Here is a 19,416-nt window from a genome sequence, read left to right as displayed (position 1 = left end):
CGATATGTATCGAAATTCAGCTGTTGCGCTCGTCAAATGTCCTAAAAATGCGTCCTTCAACTGATTAACTGGTTAATCAAATTTTTTGCAAATCATTTTGGGAACTCGAAATAACTCGAAATATCCCGAAATATCCCGAAACACAAATAATTCTCGTAATGAGAAAATGAAAATTTGGGAAAAATGAGTTTCGGTTGTTACGAGAATCATTACGAGAAACTCGAAACCGTTCTCGTAATGATTCTCGTAACAACCGGGAATTTCCCGTAACGTAACCGAAATGTTACGAGAAATTAGTTGATTTTTCGAAATCGCTCTCGTAACTGATCGAAACCTCTCGTATCGTAACGTAACAATTTTCTCGATTGATTTTTCCCGAAACGTTTCGAGAATCCCTAGCTTAGTCGTATTCCACGGTCGTTTACATAAAGCGAAACAGCGCTATGTTATTATGCGCATGCTCCAAAAATAGAAATCGAAAGTGATGTAAACATGAAAAAAATTTATGATTTATCAATAGCTGCAATCCTAACATTTTCTCAAATAATTTTACAAATAGGAATCTTCTAAAAAAAATGTAAGTAGGGATAGTTCCTATTATAAGCAAAGTTTACATCAGCCTTAAAAAAACCTTGAAATTTGATTGCGCGCGAATGTAAAAAACTGAAAAAGCAGCTTGTCGATAAAGGTCAAATTGAGAATTTTAAAGTCAGGATAAAATAAAATCTGATCGTAGAATTTCTAGATTTTTTTTTTAAAACTGAAATTCAGTCTATATACAAAACAAAAAAGCAAGTTTTACTGAGCATTCAATTTTTTTACTTTACGATGATGGCTTACAAGTGATGACAATATTGCACTGTTTTTGGCTGGTTCTAAACTATGTATAAGTGCTACAACTCAACTCAACCTGCTAGCGTTGTTTATAAATTTGCATTCTCTAATATTATTTTTTTGTCTTTAGATGGAACTACACAACACAAATTTGAAATTCATGTGCAGAGTTTGTGGCAAATGGCTCGGAAAAAAGCAATACCCTATGAGTATTAGCCTGAAAATCAAAATAGAAGAAGTTTTTTTTGTCAAACTGACAGATATAGAGAGTGTTCATCCCAAAAGAATATGTCATAAATGTTACTGTACAGTTAATAATGTTAGCAAAAGGAAAAAAACAACATCTGTGACTTTATTTTCTGGCTGGCAGCTACACAACATCAACTGTGTAGTGTGTCAGATTGCTGAGAAACTACGAAAGGGAGCAATAGGCACACAATCAATTTTGAAAACAAAGGAAGATTTTTTAGGAAGACCTGGAAAAAATAAACGTTGGACAGTTGCCATGCTTACATCAATAAAAGAAAGCTTAACACTTAACACTATATACAGCCTGAGTGAAAATATAGATATATCAGAGCTTAAAAATGAACTAAACCCTTACTTAGAGCTATGTCTATGCTGTATGTGTAATAAAATACCAAAATTACCTGTTACACTAAAACGATGTGAACATTTGTTTTGCTTTTTATGTCTAGTTGAAGAAATGAAACAAAAGCATTTAAATAAAACATTTTGCCCACAATGCAAAGAAAATATTTATTATGACGACTTGATGGCAAGTAAAAAAATTGATTCCCTGCTTAAAATGTTGACACTTGTATGTTCTGCATGCAAAATGAAATTCAATGCATTAAAAGAATATCAATCATATAAGTTTCATAAAACTATCTGTATTGCAAAATCATCCTTATTATCATCATCATTGTCATCATCATCGTCGTCATCATCTTCATCTTCTACATCATCCTCATCTTCATCACCATCATCATCATCATCATCATCATCATCATCATCATCATCATCATCATCATCATCATCATCATCATCATCATCATCATCATCATCGCCATCCACACCATGTAGATCAAGTATCACTATATCTGAGATGTTTAAGCTAACTAAAGATAGTGATATTCCATTAGAAGTAGAAGAAGCCACACTTCACATCATTAAACAAAAGATGGAAAAATCAGGAGGCAAATCAATTCAATTTAAAAGTGGAGGGCCAAGAGTAAGTAACTTTTCTCTATTTCAAAACAAACAAACAAAATTAGCTTTATTAAACCATAAATTATAATTAATTTACTTGCTTACTTTCCAGCCAATGTTATTTGCACATACACCAAAAGCTTATGTCTGTAGCAACCAGGCAGCAAAATCAACCACCCGCTGTCGAAATTCTTCCATCAAGAGACATCTTGAAGTTGTAGCAGGCACTTTAAATAATGCAGTTGGCTATCAAACTTCAAAATTAGTAAAAGCTCTTCCACCAGAGACAAGACAATCGATACTAGCAAATTCAACAGTTAAACATATTGAAATAAGTGCAAGTAAAATGGTAGCTATGAAAACAGATATGGGTATCCCATGGGAAAAACTTAAAACAATGTCCAGGTAATTGCAATTGGATAATGATTTCTAATCAGTTAGTTATTGATATCAACATAAGCTGAAATAACTTATTTTCTTAACAGGTGGCTTAAAACATTTGACATAGGCACAGCATCATATGCTTCTCAGAGAGTAGTTGCTGAAACCTGGTCTGGAGATGACATTGTGGTTGAAAATGCTCCTTTCACCTTTTACAAAGAAGAAAATGGAAAGTTTGAAATAAATCAAGCACCTTGGGGTTATATAAAAGATCTTTCAACACATATTCTCAGACATCTTGATCAACTAGAAAGGTCTAAAGTTACCTAAGCAAAAATTAAAATCTTTAGAAAAAATATTAGTTAAGCAAATGTAGCATATATCAATTTGCAAATGACACATCTCTTACATTAAAGCAATTTTTAACACTTCAAGTGTAGCTTACAGCATTAAAATACGATTTATATGATTTGTATATTTTTGTAAGATGGCAAATTACTTATATTTTTGTTTATATATATATAGTTGTAATGGTCTTGTGCATCATAAGTTCATTCCTGAAAAAGATATTCAAGTTAAAATTGGAGGAGATTATGGTGGAGGAAGTTTTAAGATGAGTTACCAGATTGTAAATACTTTAAATCCAAATAGTAAAGAAAATACTATTGTTTTCAACATTTTTGAGGCAAAGGACTACAGAGTGAACATCAAAGTAGCCATGACAAGATTTCAAGAACAAATAGAAGATCTACAAAGAATGAAGTATAAGTAAGAGAAGCAAATAATATATATACACATATATGTATGTATGTAAATATATATATATATATATATATATATATATATATATATATATATATATATATATATATATATATATATATATATATATATATATATATATGTAGCCTTACTGATTTCAAAAAATAGATATATTTTATCTAGGGATAACAACCTTACAGTGTTCATCTTTGGTGATTATGAATTTCTTTGTGCACTTTACGGTATTTCAGGAGCTTCAGGTGAGTTATAAAAGAAATTCGACTTTAAAAGATGAATTTAATTTTAACAACTTGTAGTTGTTTTTTTTTAGGGAGACACTGTTGTCTGTTCTGTTGTGCAACAGCAAATGAAATGAAACTTAGTAAAGAAGAAAGAACAGAAATAGAATGTCGCACACTTGAAAGTCTTCAAACTGATTATCAAAGATTTATGGAAAATGGGGGTCTCAAGACAGATGCTAAAAATTTCAATAATGTCATAGCAGAACCAATTTTGAAGGTACCTCTAGATCAGGTAAAATTATTTCTCTCGTTTAACTCAACTTTAACTAGTGATAATTGCTTTGCTGTATTATAACTCATACGCATACATTTGTACCAAGGTTTCTTTACCAACTCTGCACATTGCTATTGGGATTTATCTTAAATATTTCAACATGTTTGAAGAAGAAGCCCATGAATTGGATATTCTAATAGCAGCAGAAGGAGTATTAAAAAATGATAGCAGCATCTGTTCTGAAAAATATCATGAATTTATGTCAAAGCAAAAACAACTGTCAGACCTTCAAAGTTCTATTTTTAATCTTGATGAACAAATGCAGCTGGTGAATGATGCTATGACAATGGCTACATTAAATAATCCTGAAAATGTGGAAAATATAAAGTCAATTTACTTCCCTCAACTTGATTTTCTAAAGAAAAGGAAAAAGGAAATGGTAAGGATTTCTTAAAAATTTGGCATTGATGACATGATAATGTTAAACTCTCAATCCTTTGATTTTCAGTGTAATATTTTTTAAAAACTATGTACAATGAAAAAAATTCAGTGTTATTAAATAATATTTTTCAAATTTGTATAATAAAAAAAGAGGAAAATTTTGAAATTTTATAGGCTAGTACCACCTTAAGTACTTTATTTGTTATATCTGGATGATTGCAGACCAATTTTTCCTCATGGAAGCTATTACTCCTGCTATTTAACTAATTTTTATTTAAAAGCAATTATAATACTTCCATAGAAAAAACAATGTAATACTCTGGAGCTTCAATCTACACTGAAGAAAGGTGAGGGACCATGCACACAACAGATTGAAACAACATTACAAAAACTGAAAGTTCAGCGACAAGCATACCATGGAAAAAGTTTTATCGGGAATCATGTGCATAAAATGCTTCAGGTTCCCTTTCTTTTATAAATGAATTTATTCCAAATCTAAGACATTATTATTAATAACAATAACAAATAATATAAAATCATGCAATATATCTTTTGAAGAGACAATTTTTTTTTTTAGAAAAACTCTATACTAATGTTGTGTAATTCTATTCCAAAGCTTGTTTTTGATGAAGGATTTTCTGGAACAAGCATTCACGAAAAAGCAATTGAAATCAGTAGAAAATATAAATTACTCTTTCATAAATTTTCTGCATGCTATAGCATATTCTCCTCAAAAAATACCATGACAGCAGAAATATTAAATGAACTTGGTATGTTTTATTTGATTTTTTTCTTTTTCTTTCTGCTTTTAATGAGTTTCTCAAAGCGATTGGAAATTTTATTGTGTTATAGTTATTGAGGTTGAAGAGTATACTGAAACTACAACAATACCTAGGAAGATAATTATGATGATTTAACTTATAAAGCTGGGATTATAAGTAAGCCATAATTCATGTTGCTATCATTTTTTCTTTAGAAAAAAATATTGATGAATTGATGAATTTTTACCGTACAACTTGGCCTGAGGCTTCAGTGCCTCCAAAGTTACACATGTTAGAAGATCACGCTATTCCATTTTTGAAAAAATGGGGTGCTGGCTTTGGATTCTATGGCGAACAAGGTGGAGAATCAATTCATCTTGAGTTTAACGATTTAAAGCGCGTTTATCAATCTATACCTTGCCCAACAAAGCGGTTAAAAAGCATCCTAAAATGTCACCATCAGAAAACTAATCCTAAAAGTAGGGTGTTAATTCCTAAATCATATAAAAGAAAGAAAAAAAACGAAAATTTTAATAGTTAAAAATACTTTTGGCAACATCATTTACATTGTTAAAAAATATATAGCTCCTTTTTTATTAAAAAACATAACTATATAAAATGTAGTTTTAATTGTCAATAAGGTAATCCAGAAAAGCGTCTTTTTTGTCCATTAAAAAAATTGAATGCTAAGAAGAGCCAAAAGAAATAAATGGAGGAAGGTCTCTTCAAACTTTTTCAAAAAATTTGGTTACATTTCCACGATTAGAAATCTAGAACGCAGGGTCCAAAAAGTGTAAACAAATCACAAGTAGTTAACCAGCCACCTTTCTCAACAACAAATGTTAGCAAACGATTAGATGTTCCTTCTCTTGTTTTAAGTATTTTAGTACACAACTGGGTTATCGTTAAACTAATTTGAATTAAAATAGCAACAAAAGACTTTATTTATGTTGGCAAATATGCAATTACTTGGTTTCTAGTGAAAAATTACGTTCGTTGCCAAGGACCGTAGCCATTTTGAAAATGTTGATTTTTTTTCGTAAAAATTGCGCATGCGTATAATAACATAGCACCACTAAACGACCGTGATTCTGACGTTGGCCCGACTTTGGTTCGACGTTATCACTTAAGTGATAAAATAAAGCAACGCTTCCGACGTTGTGCCAACGTTGGCCCAATGTATATGTGCTAGCTGGGTAGCAGTTGATTGCATAATTGCCCAATTGTTTTTGAAAATTAAAACAATCTAAGGAGAAAGAGGTTTCGACATAAAGCTGAACCACAACTCAATTAGGAAGCTCTAACTAAATTTATAAAACTAAATTTATAAACCTAAATTTACAAAACAAAATTTATATCTTTATAAATATTATATTCAGATTTACTATACAATAAATATTACATAAATTAATTTCAAGATTAAAAAAAGTACAGCACACAATAATTATTGAGCAGAATTGCCTCTTCTAGCTAGCTGCTTTTGCGAAGATGCAAGAACAATACGTCCACAAATGCCATCAATATGCTGTTGAATTTGATAAAAAGTTACACTATCTTTCTTTGCCATTATAAGTTGCAGAAATTTTGTACGGTGCGTCAAGATATTGATTTGATTCTGAATCTTGTTAAGCGTCTCTTTCAAATCATGGTAAAACTCTGCATGTCGCATAAAATTATAATCTAAACCATTTAAAACTTTCATAACTTGTGTCAGAATACACATGTATTTATTGACATAAGCTTTGTTCTTTTTGGCAGAGGTTATCAACTCCACACAGCTCTGAAGAGAGACCACAACTGACATGTTTTTCATTCCTCTAATTTTATAGTAAACTAGTAGAAAAGTTCTTTAAGATGGTCGTATTAAAAGTTTGAGTAGCTGATGGGTTTGTTGTTGACTATAAAGTTTCATATAGGTAGGAAAAACAGACCAAGTTTCAGTTTTTTAAATGGTTACCTCTGGCAGTCAAAATTGAAGAATCCTCTAGCTACCGTCATCGAATATCTTATAGAGTAACAAACACACAACACATTGACTGTTGTTAATGATGAATCGGTATTCACTGTTGTAAAGTTGAACCATCAGGTTGGATACTCACAAGTAGTAAGAACTTTTAATTGAGTCACAGTGGATTCTTTCAAACGGGAAGACTTAAAATTAAACAGTGACCCTGTAAATCAGAAAATCTGTATTTATACTAATGAGCTAAAATGTGATTGGTTCAAAGTGTTTAAAATCTCAAACAGATTAAGTTAGTCACGAAAAGATAATAACAAAGATAAAAACAAGCTTATTCATAAGAAAACCGTATATTCTAAGTTATGTAACAAATTTTAAAGTTAGTAATAATCTTTAAACTAAAGAAGATTATCTAGCGGGCTCGACATAATTGGCGAACTTAAGAAACATCTGTTGTTCAAGCATTAAGATTTGTTGGTAGTAGTAAATAAGAAAGGAGTTTTATTAGGAATTTCAAAACAACCCTAATCTAAGCAACATCTTATTATTTTTTTGATTTTCGCAATTGAAAATAAACTTGGTTGAGAAAAAAGAAATTCGTTATCTTGTTTTGGTTTGAAAAACACGACTTCATTAACTTCTTTTAATGTTTTATATTTTGTCACTCAGGGGAGGCATTAAGTTAATCCACACCGAGCTACTATGTATAAATCTTTAATCAAAAGTTGGAAAAAAATTTAGGGGTGTTAAATGCACATAGTCTTAACTAAAAAGCACACTCTGACTAATTAAGCCTATACCTTGTTAATTAAAAACAAAAGTGGGAAGCTTTTAACTCGCTTAAAATAGCTTTACCAACATTTTGTGTTAGCTATTTTGAACTAAGAATATTTTTCAAATTATGAAGTCTTTTTTAAGTTTCTAAGTTACAATATTTTCTAAGCAATTCCTACCTTACAATTCCTACCTTATACTCTGATATCACTGAACAAAAAGTCCAACTATAAACTTCTTAGTTAGAAAAGAAGCTTGAGCCTGATTTAATACTTTCAAAAAAATTTGGTGTGGTTTTTGACTAAATGTTTAAATTAACCGTTGTTAATTTTCTTCTCTTTTTTTTCGCTAACCTGTTTTTGTTTTCAATGAGAGATTTATCCAACGACACATTTTGTTTTTACGACTAATGCCACAAACTTCAGTTTCGAATAAAAACGCATTATTTTACAAAACACCAAAAGCCATTTCTTTTGCTGAACAGGAAGCCATTAGGAGTTTGGCTTTGATTTGCTTTCTAAAAAGAAAACTTGGTTTAAGTGGAAAAAAAGCTGCAAAAACCAGCCTCATTTGAAACAATCAAGTTGGATATTAGTATATTTATGAAACACCTTATCAAAAAGCCATGGAAATATAAGTCCTTTCTGAAAAATAAAAAGAAAAAAAAAATTAGATTGATCACAAAAAGGGTGTGTTTTTTTTTTATGCTAACGCTCTTTTAAATCGCTGTGAGATCAATATTAACTTTGATTTTGTTTTTAAAAGAATGTTCGCATTCTAATTTGTATATTTAATCATATTCGACTAATTGTTCTGTCGAAAAGGGTTAAATTTACAAATGAGACTAAATGTACCGCTCAAGAAAAACTCAATAGGATTAAATATCTTACTATCTCTATTTACTAAAAGTGATAACGCGTATTTAAAGAACTTGAGGATCATTTCTATAATTTTCAAGGTTAGGAATAAATAATTTCTTAGGATTAGTCAAGAGAAATTTTTTATCATTATTTCTTCATATGATTATTTCTTCATAACATTATTTCTGCATTTTTCTTCATATGTTTTCTCACACGAGCACTTATTAAAAAAACAACCTCCCATGATTTTCTGAAGTTTAATCGGAAAACTCAGAGCAAACATTTTAAGTAAAAAAAAAAAAATCCGGTTATTTAATAGTATTTGCTATTAAATCTCAAAATCTTAGAAGAGATTAAGTTAAAATCGATTTAAAAAAAAATTGTAATTTGTCGTCAAGTAAACGCGTGTAAATGTCCTGTTATCTTTTTCAACTTTAAGTTGAAAAAGATAATAGGATATTTAATCTCGTTGAGTTTTTCTTTTCATTTATAATTAGTAAAAAAAAAAAAAAGTCAACAGGATTTAAATGAGTAAACTTTAAGGGATTAAATTTAGTTTCGAAAACTCCGAATTCTTTTTGCATTTTACATTTTATTTGCATTTTATTAAAACACATTAAAAGGTTTTCATTTATTAGCAAAGTTTTAGGAATTTATGCAGAAGTCCTAGATATCAAAATAGGATCACCGTAAATCAAAATTGCACATGTTTGAAAATTTCATCCATTATTACCCTGATATTTATTCCTTTAACTTTTTGGAGCTCAATAAATTCCTCAACGAATCTTTTTAACTAAGATATTTTCAAATTGCGTCACACCCCTCTTTTTACGCTTGTGCGAAAGTGTGCATGAGGAGCTTTCTTGCGTGACGGTTTTAAATATTACCAAGGTTCTAATTTAATCCAGGTCACTTAAAATCCTTTGATAATGTAAGCATCAGTAGCTTTTAAAACGAGCCAACGAAATCTTACCAGCAAGTAAAGATTAAATATAGATTACTCTTTCCTGCGACAAAGAACATTTTGAAGAAAAAATCTAGTCAAACGAGTAGCAGATATAACTAGGTAAAGTAGCTAATTAAAGCAAGTAGCTCCTTACAAAACTAATGGACACAAAATTCAGAAAATGTACGCCAGTATGTGATGCATTAGCACGTGTGCTTGAAATTGGTCTATGTATCACTGATCTCTATAATAACTGGATAGCACATCTCTAATATCAAAATTCACGCCAAAATCGCCATATTGGAAAGCCCCAGAACAATGAAATCTGATATGTGTGATAAAGCGATAAAGCGATAAGCCGAAAAACAGAACTTAAAGCTTACGGGATTAAAATTTTTGGGGCTTTCCAATATGGCGATTTTGGCGTCAAAAAGTAAGAAGTTTTGCTCGGAGTTGCGCTATCCAGTTATTATAGAGATCAGTGCTATGTATGCTAAAATTATTTTTCAGTACTTTTAAAAATCGACACACGTGTAATAAGAAAACAAAGCCTCATATAGTTAAACTATACTTTTCATATCTAAACTAACGCTAGAGAAAAAAAATAGAAATACTATATAGAAGAAATCTTTAGAGAACGAAGACTTTAGTAAATGTAGACTTTTTTACACTTTTAATGACAAAAAATTGCAGCAAAATTTAAAAAAACGCTATAAACTTTTTGCCTTGGAACCTGGGAAACCATCCGTTACTGTCTCTCAATATGATGCTACAAGGAAGAAACATAATAGAAATAGAAAATTTTGCTGCATAAATTAAAAAAATGACGTAACTTAATCAAGTGAATGGAAACTCCCATTTTTAAAGCTATCTTTCTGAGAGTAGGAACTCATAACTTTCGTTTTGCAAATAGGATTACTAGCGCACATCTTTGACATTTGAAAAATTTTCACCAGATTAAAAGCTGGATTTTGCTGCATAAACGTATATTTGCTTAAATACTTAATGATTGCAATTCTTTTCATCCGTCTCTCAGGTAAGGCGAATACCTAGACGCACATGCTATAAGTGCGGAGAATTAAGTTTTCTAAATGGTGCGCTATACAAGTCTTTAAAGGATTATTGCTAGTGATATTCTTTTTAAATTTTTTTTTAAATATCATGGTTGAGATTAAGTTGCATAATTTCTTATTTACAACATACTTGCCTACTTAACTACTTAACTACTTACGTATTATTTTATCAAAATATAGAAGCAGTGGTAAGCAAAACATAAGAAGTCCCAGCAAACATCGATTCTAAAAAAGATATCTTTTAGAGGTATAAAAAGCGTCTAATACGTCTAAAAGACATATTTAAGACGTCTTTTTTAGACTAAATGTTTGCTGGGGTAGAGTACGTCAAAAAGCTTACTTATCGTGACGAAAAATATAAATGATTAAAAAAAACTTAAATGTAAGAAAAATACCTTTTACTGAAGTTAACTTACATCAGGAAAATCACATAATCCTCCATCTGTCTTGACGAAAATCAAGCTATTTCCTGGTCTGATGTGCACCGGATGTCCAGAGCGACCATTAAAAAAATAGACGTGAAAAACTTCGTAAGCCAGTGCTTGCCGACAAAATAAGCTCCACGAGTTCTGTTTGAAAACACAAACAAAACGAAAATTACTATTCGTAACGATTAAGTGCGATTTTAGTGTTTTTTTTTTTTTGTCTTTCTCAAAATAATCTTTTTTTGAGTTCACGCCCATTTCAGTTAGCCGCCTTTTTTTGATAGGGAATGTTTTATTATAAAGTTTTTATCGCGAGAAACCCAACAGAGTAGCTGTGTTGCGGAAAGGTTTACTCGCTCGTTCATAATTTTCTAACACGAACGAGATAACAGATAATTTTGAAACATTTCAAAAATCTATTAAACCGTACTTTATAAATACCGCTGATTGAAGAAATGAACAACTGTGTTTATTAGGACAAAAATTTTAGAAAGCCTTTTTTTGATATTCGTTAATCATTAGAGGTACAAACTCACTGTTTGACATTCATAAGAATTTTCTAAATGCATTTTTTAATGCAAGTTTCTTATTCAAAGTCTGTTCGGAAAATTCTTGATTAATAAAGAAAGGGAGGGAGAGGGTGGGAAGAAATGGATCGAGGAAGGGAGACTTAATTCGAGAATAGATTATGGCGCAAACAAATACAACGCAAGAAGTTAAAATACGTGCTTTAAATTCTTGCTGTGTTTTTTAAGTTAAAATGCGAGTATTTTCTCAAGTTCAAGGTACCAACGAGATAATTAAGGGATTTTATTAATGATTGATTTGTTTTATCCAAGCGGAAATGAAAGTGCAAAATTTGCCCACGTTTTATTTTTATCATATGTCCTTATAACTGCAACAACTTTGACTGGCTTGGCCAGCAAAAACTTTTTTTCCATCCAATTTCTTAAATAAACTTTTTCAAAACGATTTGGCCAGTTGTTAAATGGTCTTCTTTAAAATTTAAAAACGCTAGTAAAACAAAGAATGCCATGAAGTTTTTAATCTATTTCTTATTAACATAAAACATTTTTTGAAATATGTTCATATGTTGTATAATATTTGATACTTAGATCCAATTAGAGAGCATTAGTTTGTGAAATGTAAAAAAATGCTTAATCAAATAAGCAATTTAACAGCAATAGGCAATTAAATTTGTTTGGGTCAAATAATGCTTAACTACTTAAGGCTCACAACATCATCGTTTTATTAATAAATGTTTAACGACTTTATGTGAATGGAAACTCAATGATATAATATGACGATGGGTAGAAATTTGGTTCAATCGGCGTTATCAAAACGGAAACCTTAATACGAGAAAGTGTGTATGTATTGGTTTGTTGATGTTAATTGATTCTCAACTTCCTATTTATTGCACGTGTTATAACTGAACTTTAAAAGTTTTAATTCAAGTTACTAATTGGATTAGTTTAATTTTGCTTTAAGCGATTAAAACACATCGTTTAAAACCGCAACCTACTGAGTTGTTATGTTTCCAAACGTCCGTGTCGTTAATGCATTTTACAACCTGAAAGCGATATTAGTCAATGGAGTAGCTGTATTTTGTTTTCAGCGAATAAACTCAAGTTATGAAAAATAGAGCAAGAGCTATTTTTCAAATGTTTCAGAAATAAAATAGGTTAAAATAAACAAAAATAGCATACTTCTTTTGCTGTTACCTAAGGTCACTGAGTCGTTGTTAATTATAACAATTGTATTAACAATAATAATAATGATTGTAATATAAATAATAATAATAATAATAATAATAATAATAATAATAATAATAATAATAATAATAATAATAATAATAATAATAATAATAATAATAATAATAATAAAAAAGAAAAAAAGTGACCAACTTTTAACATTAGGATGCTAATCCTAACTGAAGCAGTCAGACTATTCTTCATGATTTGAAGAAATTGACCGTTGTAATATTTTTACCAGTTAACCAGCAACAGTGTACAAACAACTAAATTATATTCTGTAATAATTTATAATATATATACATCATCATCATCATCATCATCATCATCATCATCATCATCATCATCATCATCATCATCATCATCATCATCATCATCATCATCATCATCATCATCATCATCATCATCGTCATCATCATCATCATCATCATCATCAAAATAATAATAACAGTATTATTATTATTATTACTATATTATCATACTTATAGTAGTGTATTAACATATTACTATATTAACAGTAATGATAATGGTTTGTAAGGTAATGTTAATAATGTTTGCGATAATCTTATCGATAATCTTATCGATAATCTTATCGATAATGCAATAACTGTAACGGGTAATGTCTTCATGAATAACGTTTTCATGTAGTAAAGGAAGGGTTAACTAAATTTATTTGGGGGCATTGTGGAATCCAGCCATGTTTTTAGTTTTTTAACAGTTGAAAATGATCGGTCAAGATAGTTGAAAAATTATCGAAAAGGATCGATTAGAGTTGCATTGTTTTCAACCCAGGCAAGGTTTTACAATCTGTGAGGTAGTGGGTTCATTTTCGCTATATTTGTATTTCATAGCATTTTTCCTCATTAACAATCAAAATTGTACACACAGCAGGAGAAAATTAAAAATTAACAACATTGAAATTTTAAATACAAGCTGCAATAAAAGTCGCAACATAAGCGAAAAAAAATCTGTACAAATTCAACTATTGATTACATGAAGATGATCTTTCATAGATACCGATTAGCGATTGAATCCATTGAATAGCTTCTTATGCTGACTCATTAAACATCATTCAACTTTCAAACATAATTTATAAATCAAATGAGAGCAAAGTAAACAAAAATCATTAACTAGATTTTAAAAAGTTTTCAATTTTACGAGAAAACGAGAGTTTTTAACAAAAACAAAAATGCAACTACATGTTACAATTTTTTTTTTTTGGTATACTGTGCTGTCGATCCAAAAGTAATGGCAAATGAGAAAAGGCTGCTTGTTGTCCTCTAAGGGTGGAATGCAAGAACCGAACTTCAAATTTGAAGTCGAACTTCAAACCTAAAGTGCGACTTGAGCGAATGCACAAAGCGAACTTCAACTCAAGTCAGACTTGAAAACCGCTAAAAATAGACCTTTTTCAAGTCTGACTTCAAACCAGACTTGAGAGAGCAAAAATTCCTTCCGAATGCAAGAACCCGACTTGAAATTTCAAGTCAGACTTCAAATCTCAAGTCTGACTTGAACGGAATGCAAGAAGCGAACTTGAACTGAAGTCAGACTTGAAAAACGAGAATTTTTGAATTTTCAAGTCATTTTTTCAAGTCTGCTCCAGACCAATCTTGAAACCAAACTTGAAAAAAAAAACAGACCGCCATTATCATTTTGCTGATGCGTAACAAAACTTTACTATTACTATATAACTTATTACAACCTTTGCAAGTATGAAAATGAGTTTTTAACAAGCAAAAGTAGTTACTTGGGCATATTCACCTAATTAATTTAGAAGGTTACATTGTGAAAGTATATTTTTAAATGAATTCATTACAGAAAACTGAATCTTAACATTGCGAAAACGTGTGTCTTTTAAAACATCCTGTAACTCGTATGTAATGATTCAACATGTCATATTTTGATGCCATTAGAAATGTTTATTAGCTTTTTGAAATGTCGAACATCCTAGCATTATAAAAGGCTGTTGATTAAGGCACATTTTTGTGATACAGTATAAAAGTAAATTCCATTTAGTAATAAATAGTTGCAGTTATACAAAGAGGTGATACGTGTAAAAGGAGTAAAAGAGAGTTCATGAGAAGTAGTTACAATTACATGAAGTATTAAAAAAACTTTTTTTTAAATGTTCAAAAATGAATCGGTATGAGCTGAATTTTAGAAGAAGAAGAAGAAAAAATAAGCCAAGTCACATACCAAGGTTTATTATTGACAGAGCTAATCCTTTAGAAGTTTACCACGGTATAGAATTTAAAAGGTGCTACAGATTTTCCAATAAAAACCTTTTTAATATTAGCTTATGACATTATTAACAACAATGTTAACAATCGAGGGTGCCCTCTTTCAACTGTACAACAACTGGCTATTGCATTTCGGTTTTATGCTACTGGTTCATTCCAAGTGAGTAGATATTCAAGAAATGGTATCAGAAAATGGCACCTTCTTATTGTAGATTTTACATTACGTTTTTAAATAACAACATTTTATACCAACAAATGATAATATACTTAAGTAACAATAAATAAACTCTCTTAGAGAATAACAGGAGATTTGGAAGAGCTGAAACTCAACTGTTTGTCCAGTGGTTTAGAACATTTCAATTCAAATGGCTAACAAAAGATATCAGTACATAAAGTTTCCAACAGAAGCTGATTCTTTGATAATTCAGCAAAAGTGATTATAAGTTTTCATGGATATCTGATTTTGCTATTTCATACAAAATCAGATATCCATGAAAACTTATAATCACTTTTGCTGAATTATCAAAGAATCAGCTTCTGTTGGAAACTTCAAACTTTTCTTAGATAAAGAAAATATTTATATTTATCAACCATTATTTAGATTTTACCAAATTCAAAAAATCCCTTTTTTTACCGAAACAAAAAGGGATTTTTTTTTGAATTGCCAGGTCATTGCAGGTGCTTCAAATGAAACTTTGAGGCAATGAAATACAAAATAGCAATGAAGAATGTGGTGCTAAAGCATTCACTAAAGATATTTTTGCAGAAACAAAGCAAAAGTCAAATTTCAGACTTATTTTTTTAAAAAAAAATTTGTGTCTGATAATGGATAAAGGGTGTAATAACAAAAACATTATTTTCAAATATTTATACTACATATTATTTCAAAAGAATTACATTTTATATTTCAAAATAGTATTATATATGAAAAAAACAATTTCACTAAAAAATAAAGTGATAAATTAAAACATTCCAAAAGCAATTTGGATCTGATATTGTTAGAAAAAAATAATCCTCACATAGAATAATTCTGTTGTGTTGCTTTTTTAAAACTTTGTGAAAATTTTAACTGTGAAAATTTTCACAAAGTTTTGTTTGTATTGTTGCTTTTTCTGGAGAGAGTTTTTTTTTTATATCATCATAAGATTCTGCATTTTCTAGAACATTTCCATGTATTTTAATTTCAATCCGAAGATTTTATGATTCCGGGTGTTATCCAGGGATTTTGTTGAGTTTTTGTTTTAATAAATTTAGTTGTTATTGGGAATGCTTTATTGTAGTGACATTCAAATATATGATAAAATTTATCGTAAGCTTCATTAGTATTTTTTGTTTTCAAAACAGGTTCCCAGTTTGTTGTTGATAAAAGGCTATTAAATGTCGCAAGAGAAGCGTCTTTAATTACTCGTTTTTTAGTTTTTACTTTTTTAGGAAGTTGATTTAACGATTTTTGTGCTGTTATAATAACCGGAAAATGATCAGATTTGTCTGTAATAAATATTCCAGTTTTAATTTTTATGTTTTTGAAATTATTAATTATAATTTGATCAATTAAAGTAGCAGTATTTTTTGTAATTCGAGTAGGTTTATTTATAGTTGGAATAAATCCATTTTGAAACATAGTATTAAAAAAAGTTCTGACGTCTTTGTTTTTGTTGTATTCAAGCAAATCTAAATTCAGATCGCCTAAGAAGTAAAAGCATTTGCCACATAATTCTTCGCTTATAATTAAGCTTTCAATTTGTTATATTAAAATACTAAAGCTCATTTACTGAAAAAATGAGCGCCCTTTAACACTAACATACCTTTGATAACTTTTGAACATTATGATTTTATTATGAATCGAACCAAAAAATTATCTGGTGCTGACTTTAAAAAGAAAAGAAAGCAGCGCCAAGAAAGTGACGAGAAACTACGAAACTGTTTCAAAAAGTGGTTGGTAACAAACTCAGTGGAAAAACAAATTATTTCAGAGAATACTTGTATTGAAGTTAATGACAATTCAACAGATCCTATAATTGACTTAAGTTCAGATCATCATTTGGAATTAATTCAAGAGGAGATTCTCATCAGCCAAAGTCAAAAAGAATTTTGCACAGCTGATTCAGAACCAACAAGGGAAGATGGAAATGCCCAGCTTTCAGGCCCAGCTGAAATGGACGAGGATGAACTTCATTCAGAAATCTCAGAAATTCCAGTGGCCTCGGGAGAAAATTTTAAGATTTGTTCCATGTGCAGCTCACACTTTAAATCTTGTTGGTGTTCATGCTGCTGAGGTTTCCCCACTAATGATTACGTTTTTTGGAAGGGAGCTTTTTTTGGACGTGGAGCTTGAAAAAAAGTTCAAGCCATCTTAAACTTTTTTTCAAGTTCCATGTCAAGATGGGAAAAACTGATAAAAGCGTTGACCATCTCATAAAGGGAAACAGTGACACAAGACGGTCTGCCAAAAAAGAAGCACACCATTGCACAAACAAAACAAAGACCTTCTTCAAGTTTTGAAATCCATTATCCACAATCCCATGACAAATGCTGTCACAGTTAGCAGTGCAAAAGAACTTCTCATTTAAATTGATTTCAGTTTTTTGTGTTTGTTGGGTTTCTGGTGTCAAATTCTTTCTCTAATTGACCGAGAAAACAAACTGCTTCAGTCAAAAATCTTTTCAATTGACATTGCTGCAAAAAAAATGAAAGGATTGAAGGCTTTCATTCAGAATCTTCGAGAAGTTGGGGTGGACAACATTATCAAAGATGCCACAGAAAAACCTAACCAGAGCGGAATTGATGGTGGCTTTCCAATCAAGAGAAAGCGCAAAGTGAAGCGGATGGCACTTTATGAAGCTGAAGATGACTCTCACCTTCTCACAGCAGAAACAGAATTCGGATCTCAGTGCTACCTTGTTTTTGACAGCATTGTTACACAAATTGAGTCGCGGTTTGAGGCTATGTCTGCTGTATCCTCTGATTTTGACTTCCTCAGTGGGCATTCTCTCTATAAACGTTCAGTGGATGAACTCAAGTATAAAGCTGCAAATTTATCTCAAATTTACAAGGCAGATTTAGATTCTTCCAATTTCCAGTCAGAAATGGCAAGCTTTAAATATCAAGCTGCCGCAATGATGGACAACTTTGAAAAATTTAGCCCGATCGACATTTTGCAGCTCATTCATAAATATTCTTTGACCGATGCTTATTCCAACACGGCAATTGCTATTCGCATCTTCCTCACCATACCAGTCACAGTGGCTACGTGTGAGAGAAGTTTCAGTAAACTTAAGCTCATAAAAAACTATATGAGGTCAAAATGGGTCAAAAACGTTTGTCTAGTTTGGCTATAATTTCAATTGAATTGATTTTGATGATGTCATTATTGAATTTGCCTCAAGAAAAGCCAGTAAAGTGACATTAAACTAAAGTTTGTGCAACCTTAATAACAAATTTTACTTATAACTTAATGTGATAAATTTTGTGATCAATAAATCATTTTTTTCGTTGAATTTTCTCCTTTTTTGGGGGGGAGGGGGGGGGGGGGGAAGGGCGCAATTTTCTTTTCTTGCCCGAAGCGCAAAATTGACTCGGTACGGCTCTGCTGACAGCTCCCTAAAACTGTTTTAAAAAAGTTTAGAAACTCATTACAGAAATTTTACAAAGTTATAAGGCAACTAAGTTTGTTTGATGCTCATAGCTGGTGAAAAAATGAAATCGTTTTATTGAAATGAAACCACAGTTGCAAACAAACTGACCGACTAATCTTTAATTTAATACGTGTCTACGAGAGAATTTACAGCGTATTAAAAAAAGAACCATTCAAATATATATTTCCTTATCCATATGATCTAAACTACTTAATAACTCTAAGCTTGGATATTTTTGTACTATCGTAAGATAACGTATCGCACGCCAATTCACTTATTTAGAAATTCCAACCTGTTGCTTGATATCTTATCCTTACTTAAAACAAATAATATGTTTAAACTCATAAAAGTATGTAATTGAAAGAAGTAATTTGGTTAAAACCATAAAATTGTGAGTTTAAAACTAAATTCAAAACTCTACTGAACTCTTTGGAAGCAGCGTTAACTAGTTTGCCTACAGATGACATGTTTTATGCTTGTATTATTAGTCTTTGAACTTTTGTAGAGAAAATAATATACTTCATGTTTCTTTCTTTCTACGTCCTTTATCGTCATACTTATCATCATGTTAAACAATGATAAATATACCTTTGTAAAGTTACTGTGGATGGTAAATTCTAAAGTTACAATAAGTTAATACCTTGTTATTAATTGAAATCAAAAAGATTTATCGAATCGAAAGTTTCCGTAGCATTTTTGTTTAAACATTTTTCGTTAATTTACGTCGTTTCAAAATTTGAGCAGTAGCTAAAAAACTTTGTTGTTGGGTTTAATTTTAACTCATTGAGTTTCGCCCGCCCTTTATCTATCTTTGATCATATCCACGATCTTTGAATCATGTT

General features: G+C 30.5%; 2 protein-coding genes and 1 long non-coding RNA gene across 6 annotated transcripts; 2 read left to right on the top strand and 1 right to left on the bottom strand.

The window, feature by feature from the left end:
* The first annotated feature begins 487 nt into the window (after nucleotides 1-487).
* Nucleotides 488-5,511, top strand: LOC145188784 (uncharacterized). Of its 2 annotated transcripts, XM_090101143.1 has the most exons (11): nucleotides 488-577; nucleotides 965-2,068; nucleotides 2,159-2,451; nucleotides 2,532-2,741; nucleotides 2,953-3,195; nucleotides 3,373-3,449; nucleotides 3,521-3,723; nucleotides 3,812-4,144; nucleotides 4,448-4,606; nucleotides 4,724-4,916; nucleotides 5,123-5,511. In XM_090101143.1, the coding sequence occupies exons 2-11, from the start codon at nucleotides 965-967 to the stop codon at nucleotides 5,446-5,448; spliced, it is 3,141 nt and encodes a 1,046-aa protein (XP_089957269.1). In that variant the 5' UTR covers nucleotides 488-577; the 3' UTR covers nucleotides 5,449-5,511. The 2 variants fall into 2 exon arrangements, with proteins under 2 accessions (XP_089957269.1, XP_089957275.1); XM_090101149.1 differs by lacking the exon at nucleotides 5,123-5,511 and having other exon boundaries at nucleotides 4,779-4,916.
* A 951-nt stretch (nucleotides 5,512-6,462) lies between these two features.
* LOC149894675 (uncharacterized) lies at nucleotides 6,463-11,128 on the bottom strand. Of its 3 annotated transcripts, none has more exons than XR_016456619.1 (3): nucleotides 10,916-11,128; nucleotides 7,995-8,158; nucleotides 6,463-7,078 (listed from the first exon to the last, which is right to left on the bottom strand). It is a non-coding gene; the product is annotated as an uncharacterized LOC149894675 (long non-coding RNA). The 3 variants fall into 3 exon arrangements; XR_016456616.1 differs by having other exon boundaries at nucleotides 10,937-11,128; XR_016456620.1 differs by lacking the exon at nucleotides 10,916-11,128 and adding an exon at nucleotides 8,253-9,713 and having other exon boundaries at nucleotides 7,995-8,154.
* A 6,498-nt stretch (nucleotides 11,129-17,626) lies between these two features.
* Nucleotides 17,627-18,277, top strand: LOC149894674 (uncharacterized). The gene has a single exon (XM_090078869.1). The coding sequence runs from the start codon at nucleotides 17,627-17,629 to the stop codon at nucleotides 18,275-18,277; it is 651 nt and encodes a 216-aa protein (XP_089934995.1).
* Nucleotides 18,278-19,416: the final 1,139 nt, after the last annotated feature.

The sequence above is a fragment of the Hydra viridissima genome, unplaced genomic scaffold (genome assembly GCF_058129835.1).
Source record: "Hydra viridissima isolate aposymbiotic clone 2 unplaced genomic scaffold, HvirCarnegie_v1 scaffold_1, whole genome shotgun sequence".
In the NCBI taxonomy this organism is placed as follows: domain Eukaryota; kingdom Metazoa; phylum Cnidaria; class Hydrozoa; order Anthoathecata; family Hydridae; genus Hydra; species Hydra viridissima.
Note: the sequence above shows the minus strand (reverse complement) of the source record. Positions and strands in the feature narration are given on the sequence as shown.